The sequence below is a fragment of the Rana temporaria genome, chromosome 11, assembly GCF_905171775.1.
Source record: "Rana temporaria chromosome 11, aRanTem1.1, whole genome shotgun sequence".
NCBI classification, from domain to species: domain Eukaryota; kingdom Metazoa; phylum Chordata; class Amphibia; order Anura; family Ranidae; genus Rana; species Rana temporaria.
Genome location: NC_053499.1, coordinates 48867997 through 48889156, shown reverse-complemented (window position 1 = coordinate 48889156; position 21160 = coordinate 48867997). Strand labels below are relative to the sequence as shown.

At 43.2% G+C, this 21160-nt stretch overlaps 1 protein-coding gene across 1 annotated transcript in view; it reads right to left on the bottom strand.

Annotated features, from left to right (window-relative positions):
• Positions 1–19462, bottom strand: part of LOC120916793 (mucin-2-like) — a 105978-nt gene extending 86516 nt beyond the window's left edge. Inside the window, exon 1 of the mRNA XM_040327729.1 lies at positions 19385–19462. Coding sequence (XP_040183663.1) covers positions 19385–19462 — 78 coding nt within the window. The remainder of the gene's footprint in view (positions 1–19384) is intronic.
• Positions 19463–21160: the final 1698 nt, after the last annotated feature.

The following is a 21160-nucleotide window of genomic DNA, read 5'->3' as shown; positions in this document are numbered from 1 at the left end:
CATGGTCAGATTTTTCCACGGAAAAGCCTCCGTAGGAATGTCAACCGTATGTACGCTGCATTAGGAGCAAAATCGCTCCTCCGCCCCTGCTGCCCCCGTGCTTCGGCATATATGCTCTTTTTTTAAACTGTGGTGGTGAAATCGCCTCCTACAGCACTGGATTTGCGGCTTTATATATCGTGGGAGCAAACGCTGTTGCTGTCAAGATAAATAAGTCCGCACAACAGCTGAATGGCGTACCTGAAAACAGTAAAGTAAATTACATACCTGAAAAGCAAGCATGAAAAAACATAACAATAAAACTTTGCAGAATAGAATACAGTAAAAAAGAGCAGAACAATAGAGAGAGAATAGAGAGGGAGAGAACAATAAAACGACAACTATTTTAGTTTTTTTTAGTTTTTCCTTTTTTTTAACACTTTTTTTTTGTAACTGTTCAACTTTTCGGTTCCAGGTTTGGGTCTCTCAAAATGCGATGGCATCTTGGGAGACCCTGTGTAAGTGAGCCTAGCCTGTGAAATGTTTTTACCCTACACTAATAATTAACTTGTGTGTGGAAGCGTTCAAAACATTCACCAATACAAAGACCAGGATTGTCAGGACAGCGGGGACAAAAATAACGGGTGTCACGCCTAAATCCGCGCTTGCTCCAGACACGACATCTTCTTTGGGGGGCTCGTTGGGTAAGGGTACTCTCGAGGGCATATGAAAAATGCCTCTCATGCAGTCGGCTTACTGCATTTGGTTGGGGATGGTGAGGTACAGTACCGCCTGGATACAGGAGTTCTGTGATGATATCCTAATTGAAGGAAGGATCCATTCTGTCCTGAAGCTTTGTATAAGACATGAGCATTCAGTAGAGCCAATTGAAATAAATGTAGAGACACTTTTTTGTACCAGCGTCTCGTCTTGCAGGTAATATGATACGGCGCCATCAAATGGTCGTTGAGGTCCACCCCTCCCATATTTTGGTTATATTCGTGGACACAGAGGGGTTTCTCCACAACACCAGTCGCCGTACGAATTTGTACTGTCGTGTCTGCGTGAAGGGTGGTAAGAACGAAAACATTCCTATTGTTCACAGCGAGCAAATTTTTACATCTGAAGCATTCTCTCGCCCCCAAGCCTCTGGGGAAAGCCCCGGCGATTAGGTCGCACGGTGCCACATGCTCCAATCTGACGATCAAACAAGTGACTAAAAAGTGGCACGCTGCTGTAAAAATTGTCCACATACAAGTGGTACCCCTTTCCGAATAAGGGTGACACCAAGTCCCAAACGATCTTGCCAGCGCTCCCCATGTAATCTGGGCATCCTTCCGGCTCTACCTGACTATCTTTGCCCTCGTAAACCCTAAAGCTCCATGTGTAGCCTGTGGCCCTGTCACAGAGCTTATAGAGCTTGACCCCGTATCTGGAACGCTTGCTGGGAATGTACTGCTTGAAAGACAAGCGGCCAGAAAATTTAACCAGGGACTCATCAACGCATACAACCTGCTGGGGATTAAACAAGGCTGCAAAACGTTCATTGAAATGGTTTACGAGGGGCTGAATTTTGTAGAGCCGGTCAAATTCAGGGTCTCCACGTGGACGACAAAGTGCATTGTCACTGAAATGCAGGAACCGCAGGATCGCCTCGTATCGTTTCCTGGCCATGTGAGCAGAGAACACGGGCATATGGTCAATTGGATGTGTGGACCAATACATCCGCAATTCCGGAAATGGGTGTATGCCCATGTTGAGGGTAAGGCCCAGAAAGGTTTTAAATTCGGAAACCTCAATAGGTTTCCATTCTTTGGCAAGGAGAGACTGGGGATTAGCGGCGATGTAGGTACCAGCATATAAATTACTCTGGTCCACAATAGATCTATAGAGATCTTCCGTGAAATACAGCGAATAAAAATCAAGTGCCATAAAATTCGCTGTATCCACCTGAATACCGGGTTGGCCAGTGAATGGGGGAAGTACGGGTTCTGCAGAAGTGGTGGGGACCCAATCAGGATAGGCGAATTCTGCAGGAAGGGCACTATGGGCACGACGGGCCTGTCTTTGTCTTCTTCTTGGTGGCAGCGGGACACTACTTGTGCTTGCCACCTCGCCAGCTTGAACTGCACTTATGGGACTCGCCACGTCACCACGTGATACTGCAGTGCTGGATGAACGACCAGGGTGTACTAGGCCGCTGGTGCTTGCCAATCCACCAGAAGGAATAGCGGCGCTAGTACCGGCTCTCTGCTCCATACGAGGGACCTGCGGTTCTTGCTGCTCAACAACATCAGAACGAGGTCGGGTACGCCTGGCCTTAGCAGGGACCACCACTCCGTCGTCCGAGCTATCTGACATGGAGCCGCTGTCGTAAATAGGATCGTATTCTGAGCCAGATTCTGTCAGATGTGTGACCTCCTCTTCTTCACTATCTGACATGCACAGAATCCTGATGGCCTCTTCACCAGTGTACATTCGCTTTGCCATTTTGGGCTCTAAATGTAGTGGTACACTGGTGATGATTCACAGGTAAAAAAAAGCACTTGACTATAGAAAGGAAAATGTAGAAAACGCTTCGAAAAAAACTGTTAGTGATCGCAGGGATCAGGCCTGTCACCCGCCGGGCGATCAGGGGGTTAAACCTTTATTGGGTTATATACGGCGGGTGCCCTGATGCTATAAACAGCAAACTAACTAACCAGCGTCAAACGTAACACTTATACGGTGATCACTGGTGAAAGGGTTAACTAGGGGGCAATCAGGGGTTAAAAACTTTATTTATGGGGGTACCTAACGCTATAGAACCTGGCGGCGAACCTCAAAAAAAACTAACTGCCTAGTGGCAACAGTGACACTAATACAGCGATCAGAAAATCGATCGCTTAGTGACACTGGCAATAGGGGGTGAAAGGGTTAACTAGGGGGCAATCAGGGGTTAAAAACTTTATTTATGGGGGTACCTAACGCTATAGAACCTGGCGGCGAACCTAAAAAAAAACTAACTGCCTAGCGGCAACAGTGACACTAATACAGCGATCAAAAAATCGATCGCTTAGTGACACTGGCAATAGGGGGTGAAAGGGTTAACTAGGGGGCAATAAGAGGTTAAAAACTTTATTTATGGGGGTACCTAACGCTATAGAACCTGGCGTCTAACCTCAAAAAAAACTAACTGCCTAGCGGCAACAGTGACACTAATACAGCGATCAGAAAATCGATCGCTTAGTGACACTGGCAATAGGGGGTGAAAGGGTTAACTAGGGCGGTGATCAAGGGGTTAAACCTTTATTAGGGGGGGTAGGGGGCTACCCTGGACCTAAAGGGGGCTAAAACTAACTGCCCTAACACTTTTTTCTGTAACACTGACACTAAATGCAGCAATCAGAAAATAAATGATTACTGCATTCAGTGACACTGTTACAGGAGACTGGGGGGGGGGGGGGTGATCGGCGGTGACTGGGGGGGGTCAAATGTGCCTAATGTGCTGCTGTTAGAGTAGTGTTGGGGTGCAACTTACTTGTGTGATGTCTTCTCTCCCCAGCGGTGGTTGATATGACCACCACGAGGAGAGATCCCACACTTCCCTCTTCCTGTGTTTACACTAAACACAGGAAGAGGCGGGGGGCGCTGGCATTGGCTGAGAGCGATCCAAGGGGGGTGGCTGAAAATGAACAGCCGCCCCCACATCCCGGATCGCTTCTGCAGCTTACCGACCCGCGGCATGTACCGGGGGGGTCCCGATCGGACCCCCGTCAAGCAGGGCACGTACAGGTACGTTGATGTGCCTGTCCGTGCCATTCTGCTGACGTAAATGTACATGAGCGGGTCGGCAACTGGTTAAAAATAAAATAAATAATAATAATAATAAAAAAGCACCCCTGTCCCCCCCTGCTCTTGTGCAAATGCGAACGCAAGCGTCGGTCTGGTGTCATATGTAAACAGTTTGTGCGCAATTTTAAAGCATGTCGTGTTTGGTAATCATGTATTCGGCCTAAGATCATCTTTTTTATTTCATAAAACATTTGTGCAATATAGTCTGTTTTAGTGCATTAAAATAAAAAAAGTGTTTATTCCCCCCCAAAAAATGAAAAATCGCTGAGCAAATACTGTGTGAAAAAAAAAGTGCAACACCCACCATTTTAATCTGTAGGGCTTTTGCTTTAAAAAAAATATATAATGTTTTCTTGCAAAAATAAATATTTTTTCGTGGAAACAAAAAGTGTCAGGAAAGGCTTTGTCTTCAAGTGGTTAGAAGAGTGGATGATGTGTGACATAAGCTTCTAAATGTTGTGCATAAAATGCCAGGACAGTTCAAAACCCCCCCCCAAATGACTCTAAATTATATATTGCTCAAACATGCCATGGGCATATGTGGAATTACACCCCAAAATAAATTCTGCTGCTTCTCCTGAGTACGGGGATACCACATCTATGAGACTTTTTGGGAGCCTAGCCGTGTACAGGACCCCAAAAACCAATCACCGCCTTAAGGCTTTCTAAGGGCGTAAAATGGTGATTTCACTTCCTCACTACCTATCACAATTATGGAGGCCATAAAATGTCAAGATAGCACACCCCCCCCCCCCCCTCAAATGACCCCATTTTGGAAAGAAGACACTTCAAGCTATTTGCTGAGAGGAATGTTGAGTCCATGGAATATTTTATATTTTTCCACAAGTTTCTGGATTTTTTTTTTATTATTATTTTTACAGAAAGTTGTCACTAAATGATATATTGCTCAAACATGCCGTGGATATATGTGAAATTACATGCCAAAATACATTCTGTTGCTTCTCCTGAGTATGGGGATACCACATGTGTGAGGCCTCGTACACACGACAGAGTTTCTCGGCAGAATTCGGCGAGAAACTCGGTCAGAGCCTGATTCTGCCGAGAAACTCTGTCGTGTGTACACTTTCGGCCCGATGGAGCCGCCGAGGAACTCTTCGAGAAAATCTCGTTGTTCTATGGGAGCTTTCGGCCCGCCGAGCTCCTCGGCGGCTTCAGGGCTGAACTGGCCGAGGAACTCGATGTGTTTGGCACGTCGAGTTCCTCGGCCGTGTGTACGAGGCCTGAGAATTTTTGGGAGCCTAGCAGCATATGGGACCTCGAAAACCAAGCACCGCCTTTTGGCTTTCTAAGGGTGTACATTTTTGATTTCTCTACTCACTGCCTATCACAGTTTCGGAGGCCGTGGAATGTCCAGATGGCACCCCCCATGACCCCATTTTGGAAAGTAGACACCTCAAGCTATTTGCTGAGAGGTATTGTGAGTATTGTATTGTGAGCTTTTTGTCACAAAGTTTTGAAAATTGAAAAAAGAAAAAAAAAATGTTCTTTCTTCATTTTCAAAAACAAATGAGAGCTGCAAAATACTCACCATGCTTCTCAGCAAATAGCTTGGGGTGTCTACTTTCCAAAATGGGGTCATTTGGTGGGGGTTTTGTGCTATCTTGCCATTTTATGGCCTTCGAAACTGTGATAAGTAGTGAGGGGTGAAATTAAAAATTTACGCCCCTTAGAAAGCCTGAAGGAAGTGCTTGGTTTTCGGGGCCCCGTAGGCGGCTAGGCTCCCAAAAAGACCCTCACGTGTGGTATCTCCGTACTCAGGAGAAGCAGCAGAATGTATTTTGGCTTGTAATTCCACATATGCCAATGGCATGTGTGAGCAATATATCATTTAGTGACAACTTTGTGCAAAAAAAAAGTTTGTAATTTCCCCTCAACTTGTGGCAAAATATAAAATATTAAAGGACTCAACATGCCTTTCAGCAAATAGCTTGGGGTGTCTACTTTCCAAAATTCGGTCATTTGGGGGGAAGGGGGGGGGGGTTTGTGCTATCTGGTCATTTTTTGGCCTTCAAAACTGTAAGGCCTCGTACACAAGACCGAGTTTCTAGTCAAAAACCAGCAAGAAACTTGCTGGGAGATATTTTTTTGCCAAGGAAACTGGTCGTGTGTACATTTTCGTCAAGGAAACTGTCGAGTAACTCGACGAGCCAAAAAGAGAGCATGTTCTCTATTTCCTTGACGGGAATGGAGAAAATTGGCTTGTCGAGTTTCTCCAAAAGCCTAACAAGGAACTCGATGAGGAAAACAATGTGTTTCGCCCGTCGAGTTTCTCAGTCGTGTGTACGAGGCTTAATAGGTAGTGAGGAGTGAAATCAAAAATTTACGTCCTTAGAAATCCTGAAGGCAGTGCTTGGTTTTCGGGGTCCTGTACGTGGCTAGGCTCCCAAAAAGTAATTTTTTTGTCATTTTTCAATCACTTGGGACAAAAAAAAAATATTCAATGGGCTCAACATACCTCTCAGCAATTTCCTTGGGGTGTCTACTTTCCATGGGGTCATTAGGGGGGGGGGGGTTGTACTGCCCTGCCATTTTAGCACCTCAAGAAATGAAATAGGCAGTCATAAACTAAAAGCTGTGTTTTGCGCAAATCAATAAATATACGCTTATTGACTTATTTTTTTTTTTTTTTACCAGACATGTGGCTGAATACATTTAGGCCTAAATGTATGACTAAAATTGAGTTTATTTTTGATTTTTCTTATAACAAAAAGTAGAAAATATGCATTTTTTTAATGTGTTATATGTGTTATATGTTCACCGCGGCTTCCGGGTATAATCTGCGGGACTGGGCGTTCCTAATTGATTGGCATGCTTTCGACCGGCGCATACAGCGCGTCACGAGTTGCCGAAAGAAGCCGGACTGGGAGTCGGCTCTATACGGCACCTGCGCACCGACGTTCGGCTTCTTTCGGCAACTCGTGACGCGCTGTATGCGCCGGTCGGAAGCATGTCAATCAATTAGGAACGCCCAGTCCCGCAGATTATACCCGAAAGCCACGGTGAACATATATATATATATATAAAACTGTATGTACGGCAAGGAGATTAAAAAAAACAGCCTAATGTCATTATCATAACTCCCCTGAATGTAATGTTAAAAAACATTTTTTTGGGTGAACCCCCGCTTTAACACAGCATTGAAAGAAAACTGATCTTATATATAAGAATAGTTGCTTATAGAGTCTTACAAATGGATAGCAATCATTGTAAACACCTCAAGACAAATAAATAAAAAAAGACAAAAAACAAAATAGAAAGAAGTTATGTGAATTGTTGGTGAAAAAAAAAAAAAGATAAATAGACCTCTGAATGAATGACTTGTATAGCGCTACACATGCGAACTGAATCGCCTCTGGGCGCTTTTTCCAGCCAGTGTCTACTTGGCTGGTGCAGTCATTTTACCCAGTAGGATCTCGACACGCTTGGGACACACAGACATACACACAGATATACATATATATACTGGGCCAATTTTTTTTGGGACAGGATCCAATTTACCTACCAGCATGTCTTTGGAGTGTGGGAGGAAACCGGAGAACCCGGAGGAAACCCACGCAGGCACAGGGAGAACATGCAAACTCCAATCAGATGGTGTCGTGGTCAGGATTCGAACCAGCGACCCTTTTGCTGCTAGGCGAAAGTGCTACTCACTGCACCACTGTGCTGCCCTCTAAATGCATAAACATTTATTTTATTTTATTTTTTAAACCAGTAGCAAAATATTTTGTTTCATTCTCTTTTTTCTTTCATTCAAGATGCACACAACTTTCAACCAAAATGCACTCATTTTTCTAAGACCCCTTTCACACTGAGGCGTTTTTCAGGCACTTTTGGGCTAAAAATAGCGCCTGTAAATCTCCTGCAAATGGCTCCTCTGCAGTCTCAGTGTGAAAGCCCGAGTGCTTTCACACTGAGGCGATGGGCTGGCAGGACGTTCAAAAAACTCATACAAGCAGCATCTTAGAAGCGGTGACCGAGTGGTGTATACAACGCTCCTCCACCGCTCCTGCCCATCGAAATGAATGGGCAGCGCTGCCGAACTGCCGGGAAAAGCGGCGCTTTGTGGGCAAGTTTAACCCTTTTCCGGCCGCTAACGGGGGTTAAAACCTCCTTAAAAACGGCGGTAAACTGCTGCTAAAAATAGCCGACGCCCCAGTGTGAAAGCAGCCTAATTGATCTTATGTGAAAAATAGGTGAATCTAGGGTGAAAGCGGGTGAATCTTGTGTGAAAACATATAACTTTATTGATTTCCAAAATATATATTTTTTAAACTATACGCTTCACAACATGTTGCAATAAGGTATTGTGTGTCGCAACAACCCAAAGTGAGTTGCAGTAAAAAAAAGTAATGCATGTCCTACTTAGTCCAAGTTCACACTGGTGCAGTCCGCCAGCGGATCCGCACGCTCAGCAGGGGACCTTTATGCTGATCCCCATTGAGCAGACGCATCACAGGTCTGTGTCTGCTCCGCTGATGATTTCTATAGGCTGTCAGATGAAAATAGATTACCTTTCCATTTCCATCCAACTGTCATCCGATCTGCCGGACGAATGGGAAACGGATCCTTCTGTTTTTAGCGGACAAGATCGGATAAGATGTCGGCGGGTGTCTGCTGACATCCATTGCTCCATAGAGAGCAATGGATGGTCCAATCGAGTCTGTCTGAAAAACTGACAGGCGGACCTGATCAGTCCATCAGTGTTATAGGGCAGGGATCCTCAAACTACGGCCCTCCGGCTGTTGCGGAACTACAACTCCCATGAGGCATCTAAAAGCTCTGACATTCACAGACGTGACAAGGCATGATGGGAATTGTAGTTCCTGAACCACTGGAGAGCCGTAGTTTGAAGACGCCTGTTATAGGGCCTTATTCTTAGCAAACACTACTGTGACATGGTGGTGTAAATTGAACATAAAGGCAAACTCCCTTGTCTAAACAGTGGGCTGCATTGGGCAAGGTTGAAAAGTTCAGACTGTGTTTAGGCTTTCTATTGACATGTGCAGAACAAAAAAAATTGTTTTGTTTAGTTTTGATTCATTGTTTAAATAATTTTGTTTGGTTAAATTTGTCTAATTTGTTTTTGGAATTTGTTTTGAATTGGATATGGCATTCAAATTTATTCTATTTGACAATTGAATTTCAGAAGAAAGTCTTTTATTCTTTTCTATTCTATTCTATTCAAATGTATTCTATTCAAATTTCAGAAGACTGTTATATTCTTTCAATTTTATTCTATTGTTTTTTTTCTATTCTTTTATTTTATATACTATTATTTTCTACTCCTTTATTTTATATTATAATTGTATTCTATTCCTTTAGTTTCTATTACAGGCATACCCCACTTTTAAGTACACAATGGGACCAGAGCATGTATGTAAAACGAAAATGTACTTAAAGTAAAACAATATATTTTTTCACTTCTAGGGTGTAGTCGGGGGTCAGGGGCTGTAGTGGGGGTGTCAGGAGCTGTAGTTGAGGTCTCAGGGTCGGTATTGGGGGTGTCAGGGGCACACTGGAACAGGACGGGCTATGCTCTCTGAGCTTTAGCTCCTTCTACTGTGGCTGCAAAATGTCTGTACAGTACTTGCAAGGCACTTTACATACACTCGCGGGTATGTCCTTACTCGCGAGTGTATGTAAAGTGAGTGTACTTAAAGCGGGGTATGCCTGTATATTGTATTCTATTCTTTTATTTTCTATTCTATTAAGTTCTGTTTTACTCTAATCTATTACTTTATTCTCTTTTATTCTTTTCTTGTTTTTGAATATAATTTCAAATTAAAATACATTTTCTAATTTCGGACAAATTTTGTTTTGTTAATTTGGATTTGTTTAAATTTGTTACTATTGTTTATCGAAAATTCAGATAGATCTGAACTTCTGAATAGGAAAAAATGTGTCTGAATTTTGATTTGAAGCAAAATAAACCACAAGTGTCTATTCTATTATTTGATTTCATTTTTGGATGGTCTCTAATAGGGATTGGCCTATGTTTCCAAATGAGAGATTGGCCCTAAAATGCATAAACATAGAGACACTAGCCCGGATTCACATACATTGGCGCATATTTATGCCAGCGTAGCGTATCTAAAATACGATACGCCGACGTAGCGCAGAGAGGCAAGCACCAAATTCACAAAGCACTTGCCTCCCAAACTGCGCTGAGTTCCCTCGGCGTAAGCCGTCGTAGGTGGAAGTGGGCGTGAGCCATGCTAATGAGGTGTGACCCCATGCAAATGATGGGCCGAGTGCCATACAAGTACTTAAAACGAACGGCGCATTGCGCCGTCCCGTGGACGTATCCCTGTGCGCATGCTAAGAATCACGTCGGAACTACTCCCTAAGATACGACGGATCACTGCCTACGACGTGAACATAACCTACGCCCAGCTCTATTCACGTACTACGTAAACAACGTAAAATACGACGGCTGTGTTCCCTGGTCCATACCTTAGCATGAGTTGCGCCTCATATATGGGGAATAACTTTTTGCCGCACGTACGACTTACGCAAACCGCGTATATTATGCACCGGGCGCAAGTACGTTCGTGAATCGGCGTATCTCCCTCATTTGCATATGTGCATAGAAGATCAATAGGAGCGGCAAATGCGCCCAGCGTAAATATGCGCCCACGATACGACGGCGTAGGCAAGTTACGTCGGTCGTAGGAAGCCTATTTTTAGGCGGATCTCAGATTGTGGGCACGGCGCACAGATACGACGGCGCATAGTTACACTTACGCAGCGTATCTCGAGATACGTGGGCGTAAGTGCTTTGTGAATCCAGGCCACTGTGTTGAAATACTAAAGCAGTACAGACCACCTACAGTGACTTGAAAAAGTATTCATACCCCTTGAAATTTTACACATTTTGTCATGTTACAATCAAAAACGTAAATGTATTTTATCGGGATTTTATGTGATAGACCAACACAAAGTGGCACATAATTGTGAAGTGGAAGGAAAATGATAAATGGTTTTACAAATTTTTAACAAATAAATATCTAAAAAGTGTGGCGTGCATTTGTATTCAGCCCCCTTTACTCTGATGCCCGTAACTAAAATCTAGTGGAACCAATTGCCTTCAGAAGTCACCTAATTAGTAAATAGAGTCTACCTGTGTGTAAATTGATCTCAGTATATATACAGCTGTTTCGTGAAGCCCTCATAGGTTTGTTATACCTTAATGAACAAAAAGCATTGTGAAGACCAAGGAACACACCAGACAGGTTGGGAATAAAGTTGTGGAGAAGTTTAAAGCATGGTTAGGTTATAAAAAAATCATGGGGAACTGCTCAATCCATCATCCGAAAATAGAAAAACGATGGCACAACTGCAAACCTACCAAGACACGACAATCCACCTAAATTCACAGGCTGGGCAAGGAGAGCATAATCAGAGAAGCAGCCAAGAAACCCATGGTAACTCTGGAGGAGCTACAGAGATCCACAGCACAACTATTAGTCATGCACTCCACAAATCTGTCTTCATGCAAAAAAGCCATAGGTCACGTTAGCAGTTGCTACTTTCCGGCTTGAAAGCAAAATGCTATGTGTGGCAGAAAACTAACACAGAAAACTAACACTGCACATCGTCCTGAACACACCATTTCTTCAGCAGGGACAGGGAAGCTGGTCAGAGTTGATGGGAAGGTGGATGGAGCCAAATACTGGGCAATCTTTGAAGAAAACCTGTAAGACCTGTCCCCACATGTGCCTCCACTGTGGGGACACTCATTGTTTAGTGTTAGGACCACAGATTACAGGGTGCCTTGGCGTCCTGTGGCTCACGTATGCGCTTGCAAATGCGTGCGGACAAAACCCCTGTTTTTAATGCATACTGTTAGACAGGTTAATTGGTTGTTCTGCAGGCTGGTCGGTAAGGAGGCTTGGTTTTTCCCTGGGCATTCCCCAGGTTTTGTTGTAATCTTAGAAGAAAACCTGTAAGGCCTCGTACACAAGACCGAGAATCTCATCGTAAAAGAAACGTTGTTTTCCTCGACGAGGTTATTGTCAAGCTTGACAAAAATCTTGTCAAGCTTTCCTTGCATACACACTGTCAAGACAAAATCTCGTCATTCTCAAACGCGGTGATGTACAACACATACGATGGCACTATAAAGGGGAAGTTTGATTCCAATGGCGCCACCCTTGGGGCTGCTTTTGCTAATCTCATGTTACCGCGTATTAATTAAAAGTTTGGTGAGAGACGATTCGCGCTTTTCAGTCTGTTACAGCGTGACGAATGTGCTATCTCCATTACAAACGCTACCGAAGGTGCGCTCCCGTCTCATACTTTATTCTGAACATGCGCAGGTTTCTAAGCATACACATGGACGCGTTTCTCGTCATAAACCAGCCTGACGAGAACCACTACCAGAAAATTGAGACTCCCGGCGAGAAAAAAGAGAGCATGTTCTCTTTTTTTCTCGTCGAGATTTTCTCGACGAAAAACATACACACGACCATTTTTCTCGGCAAAAATGCTCTGCCAGCATTTTTCTTGATGGATTTTGCAGAGGAAAACGGTCGTGTGTACAAGGTCTTAGAGTCTGCAAAAGACTTGAGATTGGGCCGAGGTTCACCTTCCAGCAGGACCCTAAACATACAGCCAGAGCTACAATGGAATGATTTAGATCAAAACATATTAACTTTGGCTCCTGTTCTAGCTGCCCATGACCCAAACAAACATTTTTGTGTCCACACAGATGCCTCTACATTTGAGCTGGGGGAAGTACTGAGCCAAGTAGGACCTGATGGTGGTGAGCACCCAGTGGCCTACATCAGTCAGAAGCTGCTCCCCAGGAAGGAGGTTATGCAGCCGTGGAGAAGGAGTGTTTGGCGCTGGTGTGGGCTCTCAAGAAATTCCAACCTTATCTCTACAGACAATCTTTTATGGTGCTCACTGACCACAATCCATTAATCTGGCTTAATCGGGTCTCCGGGGATAATGGACGTTTGTTACGATGGAGCTTGGCCCTGCAGCCTTACAATTTTACCATCCAGTATCAACCAGGAAAGCAGAATGGGAACGCTGATGGACTTTCCCAGAAAACTGAACTATAAGTCTCACCCTGGACAGCCCCAAGCTGACCCGTGGTGGATCTTGCTAGGTCTGCCAGACTATAGGACAGGGGGGCACTGCCACAGAAACTGGCTGCAGGGACCTTTTCTGACACATTCACCCTGTTATTTGTTATTGCTATAGCTCTCTGATGGTCAGACTGGAGGAAGCAGTATTACTGACGGAAGCACTCAGCGGAGTGTGGGATAGGATCCGTCACATGTGCCCCTTTGTGTTGGTCTATCACATAACATCCCAATTTATGTTTTTGGTTGTAACATAACAAAATTTGGAAAAGTCCAAGGTACTGTATTTTGGGCTAAAATAGCGCCTGTAAAGCTCCTGCAAAACGGCTCCCCTGCAGTCTCAGTGTGAAACCCTGAATGCTTTCACACTGAGGCGATGGGCTGGCAGGACATTAAAAAAACTCATACAAGCAGCATCTTTGGAGCGGTGAAGGAGTGGTGTATACACCGCTCCTCCACTGCTCCTGACCATCGAAATTAATGGGCAGTGCCGCCAAACTGCCTTACTTTTTAAGGCACTGTATTTTTCAAAGTGTATGTTTACTTTGCAAAAATTAAGTTTTTTGGCTTAATAGATGGAGTCAAATTTGTGTTCATATTGAATACTCTGATATCTTCACACATCTTGATTGGCTGTGCAGAAATGATGTAACTCCCTTGTATACATAATACATATACACACAGATGTTAATTTCTTCTACCACCCAAGGAATGTCAAGATGCACCAAATTGCACATAAGAAGCTCAGTGTACAATATAAAGAAACTTGTTAGCAGACAGGTAAGAAGAATTTATTGCAGAAGAGACACACTGGGTTTTATTTACTAAAGCTGGGAAGTGCCAAATCAGGCTTTTACTTCTGCATAGAAACCAATCAGCATCTAACCTCAGCTTGTTCAGTTAGGCTTGGTAATAAAACCTGAAAGCTGATCGGTGTCTATGCAGAAGTGAGCCTGATTTTGCACTATCCAGCTTTAGTAAATATACCCCACTGAGTCTCTTCTGCAATAAAAGCCTCCCTGCTAGAATTTTTTTATAACAGTGATGATCATATTTAATTTCCTTCTCTTCAAACATTGGTGTGTTCCCCCAAACAATGGCTTGATTTAGGAAGGTATGCATATATTTATTTTACTAGCAACCTATGTGAACGTAGATATTACTTACTGATAAAACCACCTTCTCTCCGGTGGACAAAGTAACCACACAGCCATTCTGAACACATTCTCCGCAGCACTGTCCTGGAAAAATCTCATATTTTGTACCCTGGAGGGAAAAGGCATTTTTAATCAGGGGGGAAAAAAAAAAAAAACGTTTTTCCAAAGTGACATTAATAAACTTTTTTTTATACTTAAAGTGTACAGTATATATAGCTAAATGTATTTCCTAGTTTTGGATAGAGGGGAGAAGAGTTCAAATTCCAGTGATGTTTTTACTGCTATCCAAGGCTCTATTAGAGAGATTTGCCTTCTTTACTGTCCTGTAACAATGTTTTACCAAACAGAAAGTGAAGGAAACCCTCAAACAGCAACATAGGCAGAAATTTTTGTCTTTAGCAGAGTAGAGGGGAGAATAGAACCTCTGTGGGATTTGTAGTACTATCTATGTGTAGCGCTACCCCCAAAGGAGCCGCTGGTTAGATTTTGGGATGGCGTGTTACCTCTATGAGCATCTAGGGGTAGATAGACGAGAGCAGCAATGATGGAATGTCCAAACAGCAGGTGTCTTTCTTGTGCTTTTATTCTTGCCCAACACGGCAAACAAAAAACTTGAGGTAGGCAGATGAAAGATGGGTGAGGAGGAGAATTGCAGATTCAGGCCTAACAGCAACGCAAACAATCCTGCTTCCAACGATACTTTAATTTCGCCGCCACTCCAGCCGGAGTGGGTATAGTGTACCTGGACAGGCCTCTCACACGACCTGGCAGCCAGGGTATCACTTGGAATACTGAGAAGAAACAAGCCTCTGCCACAGACTTGGTAGAAATGAGAATCAGAGTGGAACCTCTGCCACAGGCCCCTTCCCTGGAATGTAGATAGTGGAGTAAATCTTGCTCAGTAGTATTAATGCCCGAATCAACCTCAGATAGTTTTCTTATTTTGGGTCACCGACTGACAGGTTGCTGACATCCAACCTCCCAGTGTCAGGTCACCCTGATCCCCATTCTTGCCATATGGCTGCTTCAGGCCTTTAGCCTAGACCTTAGGTCTGTTCCTCAGAACCAATAGAGTTTCCTAGAGTTAAATGGGCACTAAAGGAACATTTTTTCTTAGCTAAATAGCTTCCTTTACCTTACTGCAGTCCTGGTTTCATGTCCTCGTTGTTCGTTTTTGCTTTGAAGTAGCTGTAATCCTTCTCTGATCTCCACACTTCCTGCTTGTCTGGCTCCTTATAAAAAAACTCATGCAAGATTCTCACTGTGGTCCATGATCAAGAAGGTGTGATTGCTGTGTGTCTAAAACTCCTCAGATTCATTTAAAAAAAACACTGCCCTGTGTTGTTTGTTTTTGTTCTGTGTGTCTCTGTACAGAAACATGAAACTAGTTTAAAAACTAAACTAAACTGCAGGCACATATATGATTGACTTTTATCTATTTTTAATCATTTTTAAAGGGAATCAGTTAACTATTATGTCTCTATACCCTGTAAACAGTCATTTCAGCAAAACATTTTTTTTCCTTTACTGCTCCTTTAAGCTCTCTCCTAGCTTACTCCTGATCAGCGCCTTGCTGCTCAATCACCAATGACATCTGCCTCCTGCAGACATTCACACTCTGGCTGCACCCATGCAGTATCTGACTCCTCTCAGAGGGATGGGAGTCCACCTGACTCCCATGCACCGACTTGCTGTCTGTTGGGTGGAGCCCTGAGCCATAGTCAGAGTACAACTAAATAACCCAACACACAGCTATGCAATCAGCATGTCTTTCTCTACAAAATCTGGAGTAAACCAACACTCTTTAAGGCCGCCACATATCCCCCCTGTTTCAAACCAGAGGGAGGAACACATAAACCTGTCATCATAAATGGGACACCTCTGTGCCAGCCATTAGCTGTGTAGGCCCATTTTTTTTCTGTGTATGTTTCCACCAGCACTTCACCTAGGTGCCTCTGTGCCAACTACCAGCAGCAAGAGTCCGAATCTGCCCAATCTTTTCTCTAAAGGGGCGCTCCACCCACATCTTCTTCTGGGTGTGCTTCCACCAGCACTTCTTCCTGAGCCATGGGCTCCCACTAATCTCTCTATCCCTTCTACCTTCTGGTCTCAGGATCCTTTTTTCTCCCACAGACCTGTGTGTGTGAAAATATTGCGCAAACTTATAAAAGGTGAAAAAGGTGGGCGGCCAACACACAAAAAATATTTGTAAAGGTATTGTGTAAAAAGAAGTGTAGCGCCAATATATTTCAACTCTACTTTGGTAAGAACCAAAAGGAGAGAGATAATATAAGATTGGAAATAATCCAAATGTGTACTTAACACCGTGAGGTGTAGTGACAATTATTTGTAATTGAGAATTTTGTAAATCCTTCAAAATTAATAAATAAAACTTGTGAAGTGAAAATAAACACCTATAATGCAAAAATAGTCTGTGAGACAAATATTCCTGTGTGGATGTTAATGTGAATGTGAACCTCAGAGGATCAACATGCACCTGTTGCCAGTTAAGTCCTGTTAGGGACTCAGGAGAGAGATGATGGTACTCTCAAATAAACACACACTACAGCAATTAATCTGCAAAGGCAGGTGAGCTATAGGTTCAAAACAAGTTTTTTTGGGGGAACATCTTAAATCATATGGGATGATATTAACTTCACATAAATTATATATAGTCCAATCCCCTGTTGGGAATAATGCATATATATAGTCCTTTTTGATTGTATAAATATCCTCAGTAGCACGCTTCAATCAGACTTTTACGAGAGAAGAAATAACTGGGTACTCTTACCAGAACACGTTGACCCACTCCTCATCTTACGATGGGTGGGTCTCCAAAGCTTGTACGGGCCGATTGCCCTCTCTGGTTACCCTTGCGATGTGATTTCTCTCAAGGCCTCTCCAGCTTTATGTGGTCTCCAGATAGTGGTTGGTGCAAGATTATACTCACAGACAAAAGGACACAGATGTTCTCCAAAAAAATTTAGGTGATGGAATCAGTGGTTGATCACAACAGAGTATGTGGAAAAAGCAAAAAAAGAGAGCTCCACATAGTGTAAAAAAGTTACAGTTTTAATGAAAAAACTTCAAACTTGTGTCACTGAAAAAAGTGAACACACTGGATAAAATAACACTTTGAACAAAAGTTTTTTCCAAACAAAGTTCAGCAATAAAAATCAAAATCAAAAGTCCAACAAAAAATTGTAAAATCCAAGAAAACCATGCAGCAAACCAAAAAAGCTTTCCAATCCAATAAACGGACAGAAAATATCCACAGATAATGCAGGTGATGGCGGTATGACCTGTGTATCCTACCGGTTTCGTCGCTATAAGGACTTCTACTGGGGTGTATACAGAGGTCTGTGCCATCCACTGCCAATATATAGCCTAAAATCCACCTGTCTGTAATCTTACCTTGCTCCACAGCTGACTCCGGCGTGCGCTCCAATTAGGCACACATGTTGTGGATTTGCTCTCCAAAACCCGGAAGTAGTGGGAAGGGCCATTAGTAGTAATGGGCGTGTATACTGGAAGTATCTAACTATCCAGTTTGACGCTGTCCTCGTTCTCCACCCCTCGCATAAGCCCATAGGCATAGAGAGCGCTGGACGTCATGACGTCACGCGCATGCGCACATCGCCATCTCGGTGCCGTACTTCCGCGTGTCATGAGGTAATTCAAACCTCGTTTTCACGCCCGGGAGATATGTTCATACAGCGCTGTGACGTGACGCACACGCTCTCCATACAGTAGTGCCATATGTCCGCGTGTCACGATGCGTTCCACGCCTCGTTATCACGTCACGCAAGCAGATTCCTGTATGCAGGACAGCGGCATCTTGTGGGCAACTAGGGTTAGTGTTTCATTGAAGTCATATGACAGCAAAGACCTTTAATATTGATGTTACACAGTTACCTCCAATGGTCATAAACACATCCAGGTAATTCTACATATATTAGGAGAAACGTGGATCCCAAGGATTTAATCCCAGACAGGTGGATCGACAATATGCAAAGGAAATAAAGACAATAATATATAAAGCCAATCATCAATATACATTTAAACCGGCCACATTATATATTATCACATAGAACTATAAAGGGAATATAAAGATTTATCAGGCTTTTATATGTGTTAAGGCAATAAATTATGTCCAAACCTTATACAATGTCCCGGGCAAACCAAGGGGAAAAAAGGAGAAGAAATTCCTTTTTTATTATCGCTAAGCCTGGTTGATAAAGGCATTAACGTCCCACTCAACGTTTAACCCATAAGGTACAAAACATTTTAGCTGGTAAATCCAGAATACCTCGAGCTTGGACACCCCTCTGACTTTGGGTTCGCCCCTCCAGTGGGGGACAAACCTGTCTATAATCTGGAATTTAGTGCCTTCTAGTTTTTTATTATGTTTTTCGAAATAATGCCTGGGTACAGTGTGGTTGGTACGGCCTTTCAAAATCTTTGCCACATGCTCACCTACCCTTGTGGAAAAGCTTCCTACCACATAATATATGTGGTAGGAAAAAAACCACCAGTTTTAGGTCTACCACCACGGGGATAGAATACCCCATGCGTCACTTCTTTACATGTGCTACAACCAATATTGTATACTTGATCACCTGCCCTTGTGGAAAACAGTACGTTGGCCGCACCATACGGAGCTTTTCCACAAGGGTAGGTGAGCATGTGGCAAAGATTTTGAAAGGCCGTACCAACCACACTGTACCCAGGCATTATGTAGAAAAACATAATAAAAAACTAGAAGGCACTAAATTCCAGATTATAGACAGGTTTGTCCCCCACTGGAGGGGCGAACCCAAAGTCAGAGGGGTGTCCAAGCTCGAGGTATTCTGGATTTACCAGCTAAAATGTTTTGTACCTTATGGGTTAAACGTTGAGTGGGACGTTAATGCCTTTATCAACCAGGCTTAGCGATAATAAAAAAGGAATTTCTTCTCCTTTTTTCCCCTTGGTTTGCCCGGGACATTGTATAAGGTTTGGACATAATTTATTGCCTTAACACATATAAAAGCCTGATAAATCTTTATATTCCCTTTATAGTTCTATGTGATAATATATAATGTGGCCGGTTTAAATGTATATTGATGATTGGCTTTATATATTATTGTCTTTATTTCCTTTGCATATTGTCGATCCACCTGTCTGGGATTAAATCCTTGGGATCCACGTTTCTCCTAATATATGTAGAATTACCTGGATGTGTTTATGACCATTGGAGGTAACTGTGTAACATCAATATTAAAGGTCTTTGCTGTCATATGACTTCAATGAAACACTAACCCTAGTTGCCCACAAGATGCCGCTGTCCTGCATACAGGAATCTGCTTGCGTGACGTGATAACGAGGCGTGGAACGCATCGTGACACGCGGACATATGGCACTACTGTATGGAGAGCGTGTGCGTCACGTCACAGCGCTGTATGAACATATCTCCCGGGCGTGAAAACGAGGTTTGAATTACCTCATGACACGCGGAAGTACGGCACCGAGATGGCGATGTGCGCATGCGCGTGACGTCATGACGTCCAGCGCTCTCTATGCCTATGGGCTTATGCGAGGGGTGGAGAACGAGGACAGCGTCAAACTGGATAGTTAGATACTTCCAGTATACACGCCCATTACTACTAATGGCCCTTCCCACTACTTCCGGGTTTTGGAGAGCAAATCCACAACATGTGTGCCTAATTGGAGCGCACGCCGGAGTCAGCTGTGGAGCAAGGTAAGATTACAGACAGGTGGATTTTAGGCTATATATTGGCAGTGGATGGCACAGACCTCTGTATACACCCCAGTAGAAGTCCTTATAGCGACGAAACCGGTAGGGTACACAGGTCATACCGCCATCACCTGCATTATCTGTGGATATTTTCTGTCCGTTTATTGGATTGGAAAGCTTTTTTGGTTTGCTGCATGGTTTTCTTGGATTTTACAATTTTTTGTTGGACTTTTGATTTTGATTTTTATTGCTGAACTTTGTTTGGAAAAAACTTTTGTTCAAAGTGTTATTTTATCCAGTGTGTTCACTTTTTTCAGTGACACAAGTTTGAAGTTTTTTCATTAAAACTGTAACTTTTTTACACTATGTGGAGCTCTCTTTTTTTGCTTTTTCCACATACTCTGTTGTGATCAACCACTGATTCCATCACCTAAATTTTTTTGGAGAACATCTGTGTCCTTTTGTCTGTGAGTATAATCTTGCACCAACCACTATCTGGAGACCACATAAAGCTGGAGAGGCCTTGAGAGAAATCACATCGCAAGGGTAACCATAGAGGGCAATCGGCCCGTACAAGCTTTGGAGACCCACCCATCGTAAGATGAGGAGTGGGTCAACGTGTTCTGGTAAGAGTACCCAGTTATTTCTTCTCTCGTAAAAGTCTGATTGAAGCGTGCTACTGAGGATATTTATACAATCAAAAAGGACTATATATATGCATTATTCCCAACAGGGGATTGGACTATATATAATTTATGTGAAGTTAATATCATCCCATATGATTTAAGATGTTCCCCCAAAAAAACTTGTTTTGAACCTATAGCTCACCTGCCTTTGCAGATTAATTGCTGTAGTGTGTGTTTATTTGAGAGTACCATCATCTCTCTCCTGAGTCCCTAACAGGACTTAACTGGCAACAGGTGCATGTTGATCCTCTGAGGTTCACATTCACATTAACATCCACACAGGAATATTTGTCTCACAGACTATTTTTGCATTATAGGTGTTTATTTTCACTTCACAAGTTTTATTTATTAATTTTGAAGGATTTACAAAATTCTCAATTACAAATAATTGTCACTACATCTCCCACAGACCTACTCACCCGGGACTGTTGGGGAACCACTTCCATGAAATCTGTCAGGGACTGACCGATCTCACTACCTGATGCAACATTAACCCACAACATTTGTTTCTCAGATTCACTAACCCATGTGGTTACCCTTGGCAACCAAACCATCTGAGATCAACACCATATCCTTCTGTTTAACCCCAAGCACATTCTCCCTGCTGATCTTTTCCAGCGCTCTCTACATTCCGGTGTAGCCACTTAAGCTGTA